Source organism: Nesoenas mayeri (genome assembly GCF_963082525.1).
Source record: "Nesoenas mayeri genome assembly, chromosome: 11".
NCBI lineage: Eukaryota > Metazoa > Chordata > Aves > Columbiformes > Columbidae > Nesoenas > Nesoenas mayeri.
This window is the reverse complement of record NC_137563.1, coordinates 5,256,359-5,266,801: the sequence shown is the minus strand read 5'-3', so window position 1 is coordinate 5,266,801 and position 10,443 is coordinate 5,256,359. Positions and strand designations below refer to the sequence as shown.

The following is a 10,443-nucleotide window of genomic DNA, read 5'->3' as shown; positions in this document are numbered from 1 at the left end:
TACTGCCTGGCGCTGGAACCATCTGCGCTGTCTCGCTGCGAGGACGGTTCCCAACGTGGCTTTGACCCAGGTCAAAAGCACTTTCCCAAACATGGGGACAGTTTGCGACACAGCTCGTAGTCACCACAGCTGAGCATTGCAGCCCACCTTGTCTGCGTCCTGCTTCTCGTCCTTGTAGAAGGTGAACTCCCGCCCATCCAGGCTGTAGGCAACTTTGTAGGCACGCACATACTCAGGTTGGCCCACGCGGCGAGCACCTTGTGTGATGATCCCGCTCAGCCGCATCTTCGCAGCAGGTTGGCCTGGGTGGGGAGGGGAGAGCGTGAGAGATGGGGTGCACAGCTCCTGCACCCACCAGCACCGCCCAACCTGGCTGGGCACATCACAAGATGCACCTGGTTGGCACCTTGCTACAGCAATTTAGCCCTGCCTTTGCCACCAGAAGCAGAGAAATCCCACCAGAGCAGCCCAGCAAGACCAACTGTGGCTACTAGGCTGCCCACTACACCAGTGCTCCCAGTCCTGCCACAGATACCTGATCCACGGCTCTTGTCATAGTTGCTGGAAGTCCAGGCATTGACGATGCCGTGGTTGTTGAGGCGGGCAAGCTCTGGCCCCCAGCGCTGGAGGCCAAGGAAGCCATAGTAGACAGAGGATGCAGAGAGCTGGGCATCGGAGATGGCTCCTCCTTCCATGCCCAGGAGAACGGCACAGCCTGGGGAGGCGGGAAAGAGAGGACAGAGTGGGGACATTAGCACCAAAGAGAAACAACGACCAGGACCAAAAGCAGGGGGTCATTTGCCTCTTGTTTGGGGGACAGGGCAGGAGATGCAGGCCAACGCTAGACCTGCCTGTCCCTCGTGTTCCCCTCCCTTCAGCCTTCAGCCAAAATCTCACTGTCCATCAGCCCCTTCTCACAGCATGGAAGTCTAGGGGGGAAAAGGCTGCTCTGGGGCACCCCTAGAGAGGAGACGGCATCTTCCCAGGGATGCTCCTGCCATCAGGACCAGGCTTGCTGGCATCCAGGGCAGCTGGCACACAGTCACCCATGGCTGTCCTTCAGATCCCCTAACCAGCTGTGGGACCTGTCCTGGGCACGCTAGTGATGTGGGAATGGGCAGTGGGGAACAGGGAGGAACAGGATTGCTGTACAGTTGGTGCCAGGGACTTACGGACATGGCAGGTCTTCCCGAAGAATGGAGAAGGACACTTGCAGGTGTAGTCACCATCCAGGTCCAGGCAGGTGCCTCCATTTTTGCAGGGCTGGGAGGAGCACTCGTTCTTGTCTAGGACACACAGCGGGGGTGCTCAGGAGGTGACCCCAGAGCCAGTGCAGTGGGAGGAAGGGAGAAGAATTCCCCAAGCGAGGACCATGGCAGCATCCCTGCACAGGTTGAAGCTCTAATCCAAGGAGCCACCTAAGTCATGTCCCTGCTGACTGCAGCCACACGGGTGCATTGGGACATGCAGCCACGGCAGGGCTGGGAGCCTGCTCAGAGCAGGCTGGGCCTCGAGGCACCCTTGTCCCCTCAAGGCACCACGTCCCCTCTGGAGATGCAGAGCAAGGCTCAGACACCACCATGACCCTGCACCATGGTCCCTCCCTCTGCCCTGCAAGGTCCAAATCAGCCCACAGCCCCCAACAGAGTCCAGTGTCCAATGCAGCACAGCTGCAAATGTCCCCCAGTTGTCTCCCCAGCGCTGCCCAGGGGGTCTCCAAGCCCTTGGCAGCAGAGCAACCTCCTGTGGTCCCCCACCTCACTGTACTCACTGTTCTGGCAGTGCACCCCATCATATCCCGCAGGGCACTTGCAGATGTAGTCAGTGAAGACGTCCCCCCGGTTCGGAACCAGCTGGCACTCGCCATTGTTGTGGCAAGGATTGGGGTGGCAGGGGCCTGGGGAAGGGCAAAGTGGGGGGAAAGGCTTTAATATGGACGGAGGTGAAGAATAAGAGCATCCTGTGGACTGTTGCACCCCAGAGACATCACATCCCCCCCCCCAGATGATGGAGGTCACTGCATCCCTGCTTGTATCTCTGTTCTACATGCTTACGAGCAGGGCTGGACCCCAGGACCGGACCCCAGGACCAGACCCCAGGGCCACTGGTGCAGGGCCACAACAAGGGCATGCTGCCATGCTGCAAGGCTCCTAAATGTCATGGAGCCCCCACGATGGGGCCAGCCCCCACCTTTCTCAGTCTCATTGCAGTCAATCCCAACGTAGCCCTCAGGGCAGATGCAGAAGAAGGGGGTCTCATTAATCCCGGTCAAGCAGGTGCCCCCATTCTGACAGTAGTTGACGTCGCAGAAGTCACCTGGAAGCAAAGTCACGTGTCACTCCAAGCCATCCCTAAGGCAGACATCGACCAGAGCCCCATGGATGCACAGGGAGCCATCCCGTCAGGAAGCTGCTCCCCTGTGGATGCTGCAGGGAGGGCAGCGAGCACCCTGGCAGGGGGCTGGTGGCACCCGCTGCCAGATCCTGCACACGACTGTCGGCATTCCACAGCAATGGCTGAGATCAGGAGCATGAGATCTGTTCTGCCCTGGCACATTAAAAAAGGAGTTTAACAGAGCCTGCGCATCAAACTGAAGCCATGGAAAAAACAGGTCTTTGGTGCACCAAATATTTCCGCCACTCAGTTTTGGTTGGAAGGCTTTAATATGGACGCAGGTGAAGAAGACAACCTCAAGATCATCGAGTCGAACCATAACCTAACCTAACTCTAGTATTAAACCATCTCCCCAAGAACCTCATCTAAAGGCTTTTTAAACCCCTCCAGGGATGGTGACTCCACCACTGCCCTGGGCAGCCTGTTCCAATGCCCGACAACCCTTTCTGTGAAGAATTTTTTCCTAATATTCAATCTAAACCTCTCCTGGTACAACCTGAGGACATTTCCTCTTGTCCTATCACTTGCGGTGCTGGCCAGCCTGAGCCTTGCTCAGGCACTATCAGGACAGGATTATTCAAGATAATGGGGCTGGTCCCACAGCTGAGTTTTGCTAACAGAAGTTAGTATCCATAAAATAAATTAAATATATATATATCTTGTAAGGAAAGCCTTGTAAGGAATGCCGTGGCTCCCAGATGCTGGAGACATGTGAGGAGGAACCACAGTGATCATCCCTGCACAACGCCTGCTGGAACTCCGTTCATTCCGAGCACTCCCTGATCGGCTCCCACCAGGCAGGTCCCCAGGCAGCTGGTGGGGCTGCACTGTCCACCTTGTCTGTCCACCCACCTCCAGCATCTCCATGGTACTGGGCTGGGGGGCTGCAGTGGTGGCTTCTGCTAGAAGACACCAGGAGCTGCCCCCAGGCTGTGGACAGCCAGTCCCAGACGACTCCAAAAGAGACCCACTGCGGCCCAAAGCTGAGCCCATCACTGACACTGGTGCTGCCTCTGCAATAATATACATAAGATAAAGTAAAAACCACTGCACAGCAGCTGTGGGAGAGGAGAGGAGAGAGAAAAATGTGAGAAACACAGCCCTGAAGACACCACAGGTTGAGAATAGTGGGGAGAAGGAGATGCTCAAGATACCAGAGCAGGGATTCCCCTGCAGCCCATGGAGAAGACCACAGTGAAGCAGGTTGTCTCTCTGCAGCCCATGGAGGACTCCATGCCAGAGCAGTCTGTTCCTGACAGACTGCACCCCACAGAAAGGAGCCACACTGGAGCAGTTAATGAAGAACTGCAGCCCATGGGAAGGACCCATGCTGGGGCTTTTTTATCTTCTCCTCCTTGTCCTGCTGAGGAAGGCGAGTGAGGGGGCAGCTGGCTGGGTACTTGGCAGCCAACCAAGGTCAACTGTGCTGAATCAGACTGCAAGAGTCAGGCTAAAATTCCTCCCACCCCTAATTCATTCTGCTCCCAGAGCTGCAAGATGGCAACACTGTCCATAAACCTAGACCAGCGTTGGGACAGCACATCCCTTGATGCCAGGCTCTCCTTTGCCATGCTGCAGGAGTCAGAGCAAGGGCTGAACTCAGGTGGAGACCCAGGAAAACTCCCACTACCTGCATGCCCTGAAGAACGTGGAAGTTAATGAGCTGCAGGCTCACTGCCTGGACCCACACCAAACAGCACAGCTCTCATTAGCCTAAGCTACTACACAGTGAGCTCCTACTCATTAGTCTTTTAATAGCAGGGTTCCTCTAAGTTAATCCTACTCTTCCTGACACTCCACATCTGTAGGGTACACACTGGTGGCAGACAGGCCAAGGTTTCCGAAAAGATGCTGTAGCTCCCTTAGCCCAGCCTCAGGAGGCAGAAAAACCTGGGCAGCGGTTCAAGCGGCTGCCTGCGCTGCCCAGCCTGTTTTGCATGACCTCATGCTCCATCAATGCGCTGCCATGAGCTACAGCATGGGAGGAGAGAGCTCGTGCTGATACTTAGGGATGCCTTTGCCCCACACCCCTCTGCAGGTCTCGGGTACATCCAGCCATCCCATCCCAAGGATCTCTCCCAGCAGCCAGCTAAGGACCCGCCAACAGAGCTGCTTCTGTTCAGCAACAGGAGCTGGCTACTCCCTCGGGGCACAGAGCGCCAAGGAACGTGTGCTCCCCAGCATCTGCGTTGCCTCCGACGCAGGAGTCCCTGGGGTAGGACACAGCAGCAAAGGAGCAAGGGCTCCTCCCAGGGTTAGGACTGGATGGGTCCCAGTTTTATACTTTAATTATCCCAAGTAACTGGACTCCCTCCCAGGAATAATCCCTTACGTGGAGGGTCTCGCTAGCCAGCCCTCTGCCAAGCAGTGAGGCAGATGGGTCACTTTTTCCACTGTGGCAAGTAGTTTTGGATGCTCCTGTTTCTTGGCTGTTTCAGGCCTGGTTTTGGGGTAGTTCAGCATCTCCATCTTCCCCACACACATTTTTCTCTGGTCAGGGACAGAGCTGTCACAGAGTGGACAGTCAGGAATTAAGGCAACAAAGATCAGCCACCGCTTTTGGAAATGTTTGCTTATATGAACCCACAGGCTGGCTGGAAGGCAAAAATAACATCCTTCGAAAACTGGGATGGCTCAACCCAGCAGGGTTGGGGGAGGTCAGGTCAAGCCTATCTCAGGAGGGCAAAACGAGCACCTCTCTACAAGGAGAGTGAGCACAAATTTGGCTTTTTTCACAGCACACCTGCCTGCTGCCCTTCGTCCTCTGGCCCAGAGCCTGTGCTTGGGCTTTGCTCCCCATTTCTCTGCTCTCACTCATCCCTTTTGGGGTCACCAACCCCAGACAGAACCCACAGGGTGACTATGGAGCTGCTTTTCCCCGGGGTTTCCCCAGTTGGGCCAGCCAGGCGCGCTGTGCCAGGCAGTTCCAAGGAAGCTGTTTACATCGCAGGCATGGTTATCTAAGCCTGAAAGCACGGGGCAGCCCGGCTGAGCTATTCCCAGCTCGGAAGCAAGGACGGGGCTGTGAACCTGAGTCCCCCTGCCCCGTTCTGTTCAGCCCCTCAGCTCCTGCACCGGCAGCCCTGGGGGCTGTGCACCCTCTCACCACCCCTGCACCCTGCATATGGCAGCTTGGACCCTCACATCCTGCACCCCAGATCCTCTCGCTTGCAGCCTGGATCTCCTGCAAGCCACATCTCCTGCACCTTGGGCTTCCCAGCACCTCGGTTCCCCAGCACCCCAGACCCCCAGCACCACAGATCCCCTACACCCTGGGTTCTTTGCACCTCGGATCCCCAGCACCCCAGATCCCCAACACCCCGAGCTGTCCTGCACCCCGGATCCCCTGCACGCCAGGTCCCCACCACCCCGGGCTCCCTGGCACCCCGGATCCCCTACACCCCGCATCCCCTGCACCTCCGCTTCCCGGGCTCCCCAGCACTCACCGGCCACGACCCACAGCAGCGAGAGCACCACGCTCAGGGCGAGCAGCCCCCGGAACAGCCTCGGCACCTTCATGCTGCGTCCCCAGCCGCGCCGCGGAGCCGCGCCGAGCCGCTCCGCTCCGCTCCGCCGCGGGGCTCGGGGCGGGGAGTGACTCAGCCCGGCCCGGCGCGGCCCCACGTGCTCCGCCGCCCGCCCCCGGGGCGGGGACCGGCCGGGCAGAGGGTGACCCGGGGGTCGCCCCCCCCGGGAGAGTCCCCGCTGGGGAGCAGGAGGGGGCTGAGGGGGGTGCAGGCAGCGGGGGGATCTGCCGGCAGCAGCGGCGTGCAGGAAGGAACGGGGGTGCTCCAGCTACCGGGGGTGCAGGCAGGTAGGGGGGTGTCCCAGCCACCCTGGGGTGCAGGCAGGAAAGGGGGTGCTCCAGCTACCCGGGGTGCAGGCAAGTAGGGGGGTGCCCCAGCCACCCTGGGGTGCAGGTAGGCAGGGGGGTGCCCCAGCCACGCTGGGGTGCAGGCAGGCAGGGGGGTGCCCCAGCCACCCTGGGGTGCAGGCAGGAAAGGGGGTGCCCCAGCCACCCTGGGGTGCAGGCAGGAAAGGGGGTGTCCCAGCCTCCGTGGAGTGCAGGCAGTTGGCGGGAGGATGAGCAGACAGGGTTGGGAGACTGGCCTGACAGCCAAAAGTGCATAATTAGTGGCCTGGAAGCCAGAGCCACCCTGGTGCACTGGTGGTGGGTTTGGGGGCTCTGCTGGCTCAACCCACACCAGACCTCGGCCCTTGAGTGACCGCTGTGGAGGCTCCCTGAGCCTGGCAGTGCCCCCCAGCCCTGGCTGGCAGGCAGAGGGGTGCAGAGCTGAACTGGGATGCACTGAGGGCTGCCAGAACTTGGCAAAGGGAAGAGCTGTTTTGCAGCACAAACCCCCTTTTCTCTCCCCAGTTGGGGTGAAAATTGGAGAGGGCTTCCCCTCTGCCAGGACAGGGCACACATGAGCACCCCACACCACCCTTGGCACCCAGTGGGCAAGTGGCACGGGGTTTTTCCCAAGTTCCTCCTAACCAGCATCAAGGAAAACAGCTTGCAGCCAGGTTGGGTGTGCACAGGAAAGGGATTGAGGGGGGCAGCAGCTCAGCCCAAAGCATCACGCCACAGGTTTGTTGGTTCAGCCACAAACAAGCTCTTCTTTGAGCTGTGCCCAGCCTCCAAGGGCTGGAAAAGCCCAGCCGTACTCTCAAGAGGAGCTGATGCCACACGAGGAGCTCTGCCCTGGAAGGCAGAAACCATAAAGCGTGTTTGGGCTAAATTCACATTCAGCAGCAAAAGCTTCACAAGAGGGTACAGGGAACTGCACAGTATAGGAATGCTGAATCATTTGCCTCCGCAATGGAAATCCACTCCAAGCCCTTCTCCTAAGCATGGAGCTGGTTTTATCTCTTCTTGCAAAACCCTCCATTTCAGCATTAACTAACCCACCTCAGACACTCCTGCTGCTCATATTTACATGTTGACTCTGCCCAAGTGTTGCTACATTTTTGGCTTGGGCAATGTGGCCACCTCAGCCAGCAGCGAGCCGGACAGCCAAGCCACGCCATGCACTTTGACCGGTCTTTCCACCTCCAGCATCCAGCTGCTGTGGTCAACCAGTGCCCGTGAGAGCACCCAGGCTGGAAGCGACACCCGAGGGATGGATGTGCTGGCAGGTCCAGCTGTCCCAGCGTGCCAGCAACTTGCTCGGCTGTTGGTGGCTTTGCCAGAGCACCAAAGCATGAGGAAAACATATTCCCACTCAGATCCATTACCCTTGCTGGTTGGGTTTCCTTCAATTAATGAAGGAAACTCCAAGCAGAGTGTAACTCCAGCATAGGAAGAAAGAGCAGCTGGAAAGGAGGGAGGAGACAAGACACAGTCCTTGCTTTCGAATAACCCTTCAACCTCAGGGTAATTACTGTTGTGGTGTTCAGAGGAAAACAAGGTCAGAAGGAGGAAAACGCAGGGCAAGAGAAAAAACCCAGGGCTATGCACAAGCAACTAGGACAAGAGTGTTTGGCGTCTCAAGGGGCTACTGCCTGGACTGGTCTCAGAGAGGATGCGAGACCCTGAGGGAGCTGCAGAAAAATCACCAGCCTCTCTAAAAATAGAAAGCGAAATGTTTTCCTTCTCTCCCCAGGGGCACAAATGCCGATGTCCCGAGGAATGTACGTGGGAAAGGATATTAAAAAGCAAGTGGTGGAGGCCAGGCGGAGCTATGCTCTCCATGGGGGCCATGCTTCCTGGAGGCACCAGTGGCTCATTGAATGGAGAGCTGCGATAGAGTGGGGGCCCCAATGAGAAATTGCGGCTGGGGAGAGCCTGTGCTGTCCCAGCTGGAAGAGGAAAGGTCTGGATATGGGAGACAGAGCAGAGAGAGGAGCAACCTGTCAAAGTCAGGGAAGCAGTGAGGAATGGAGACAGCACCCACAGCAACACCACACCCGGGTTCATACAACCGCCAAGTTTTCACAAGGGATGGCTCTACTTGAAAGAGTTGGGTAGGTCGAAGGTCAGGCATAATTTCACTCCCTTCTGCAGGGACTACTTAGGCCTTGTTATAGCAGGATTTACCACTGGGTTTGGTTTCTTCTGCACGGAGATCTGGCAGGCTTTGCTGTGCTGTAACCCTTTCTGAGCTGTGCAGATAGCTGATATTCTGGTTCCCGCAGCTAGGGTGATAAAGAGGAAAATAGGTGATGGGGCTGCATGTTTCTCTGGTGCAATCCTCTTTATTTCCAAGCTGATACAAAGGTGTTTTCCCATTAAAGACTGAGACAAACAATACAAAGCCTGCCCCTTGTTCAAGCATAAAGCCCCCATCTGCCATAAAACTGGCCAGGGTGTGTCTCATGGCCTATGAGTTCACAGTGATGGCTCAGGTATCACCACAGTTTCATGTTCCTTCTCTCCATACCCTCTCCAACACTCACCTCTGTCCTACATGACCTCTTTCCCCGCCATCAGATATCCGTGATACCCCCAACTCCATCAAAGTCCTGCTCAGCCCTTGCATGGATCTTTTCTGGGTAGCAGCCCCTATTGTTTCAGCTATCTGTTCTACAAAGAGGTTCACTGGTTTAGGTTTATCTCGAAAGAAATGCAGCTGTTACAGCCTGGAGGGATTCCCCACCCGAAACACTCCCAGAAGTCTCCCTACAACACGGTTTTCCTCCTTCACCCCAGCATCGAGGACCCAAAAACACCTGGCAGAGGTAGCCAACCCCATCCCTTGCAGGCATGGCTTCTTCCTAGCATCCAAAAGTTGTGGTTCAGGCCACAGCACAGGTCCTAGAAAGGTTTCCTGCCCCGTGGGATCAAGCCCACTGTCCTGCCACACGTCAGTCTCTCCGAGTGGGAAGGAGAAGCGATTCACAGCACCGTCGCGGAGGATTAAACCTCAGTCTGCTCCTAATCCCTCTAACAGGATAACCAAGCGCTCAGCGCCAGCATCTCTGACCTGCAGCCCCGGCCGGCGTGCCAGTGCCTGGTTTCCGATGGCTGCAGAAAACATCCACTGGCCAGGACAATCCTTGCACGTGGCTGGGCTTCTCTGTGTGTTTTCTAGAGAGAAAAAAAAAGCTTTCCACGCTCTCTGCCATTTCCACCAAAAAGGCAGCAGTTTCTTTAAGCTCAGGCTTTACATTTAGGGATGGTAATGTTTAGGTACCAGGAATTTCAGGACTATTTGAAGAAACCTAGTTACTGAATATCCTCAGGGCATGGAAAGCTCTGTACAACTACTGAGTGCCCCTCAGGGTACGTAAAACTTTGTGATTTAAAAGGCAGAAGGCAAAGGACAGCATTGTCCTCCTCCCACACCCATTTTTGCTCCATTCCCACTACTGACTGTGTCAGAGCTCAGATGAGATCTCGGCCAGTTTAACTTCAAGTCCTTTGCTGTAACCTCAGTAAACAAGATTATATCCAGCTTAGAGCTGGTGTGTCTGTGTAAGGTGCTTAATATAAGCACCTTTATATAACCCCCTTCTGTGAATTGGAGTGCTTTGCAGACTTCAAGGATTTATCCATGCATATCTCCCACAGAAAAGGTGTTGCCTTCTTCTTCATTTGACAGATGGGAAACCAAGGGCTGAAGAGGCTTGAGGGAAGGCTGTGTCTCCCTTTATTTTGTCCATCTAAAAGGAAGGCATGCGGGCTTGGCCTCTTACACACGCCTCCTCTGCAGCCAGTGGTAAGAGCAGCACTTCCAAAGGTCGCTTGTATCTGCTACAGGAGGAATCACTCTGGGAAACAGCCTGCTTCTCACCGATTATAGATCAGCATTGACCACTGGCCAGGACAAAACCCCCGTCTGTGGTTGTTCCCTGTGGTGCCCATCTCAGAGGACTGCCCAGGACAGATGGAGTAGAGCCCTCAGTCCAGATTCATCTCACCCCTCTATGTCCTGTTGGTTGAAAGCACCCACCTGATAACACAAAGTGGCACCCCGCGGTACGCCAGGATGCACAATCGAAACCCCGTCTGGATTAGCAGCAGCGAGCAGCCAACTGTGCCCAAGCTCCGAGCAGATGCCGCAGGCAGATAAGCCATGGCTCTTTTGTTCTTTTTCAGGAAGTTCT

General features: G+C 56.3%; 1 protein-coding gene across 1 annotated transcript in view; it reads right to left on the bottom strand.

Annotated features, from left to right (window-relative positions):
* The window catches only part of MFGE8 (milk fat globule EGF and factor V/VIII domain containing), a gene marked incomplete at both ends in the record, with an annotated part of 9,174 nt that extends 3,261 nt beyond the window's left edge, over window positions 1-5,913 (bottom strand). Inside the window, 6 exons of the mRNA XM_080351207.1 lie at window positions 148-302; window positions 536-715; window positions 1,173-1,286; window positions 1,772-1,897; window positions 2,191-2,316; window positions 5,841-5,913. Coding sequence (XP_080207333.1) covers window positions 148-302; window positions 536-715; window positions 1,173-1,286; window positions 1,772-1,897; window positions 2,191-2,316; window positions 5,841-5,913 — 774 coding nt within the window. The remainder of the gene's footprint in view (window positions 1-147; window positions 303-535; window positions 716-1,172; window positions 1,287-1,771; window positions 1,898-2,190; window positions 2,317-5,840) is intronic.
* Window positions 5,914-10,443: the final 4,530 nt, after the last annotated feature.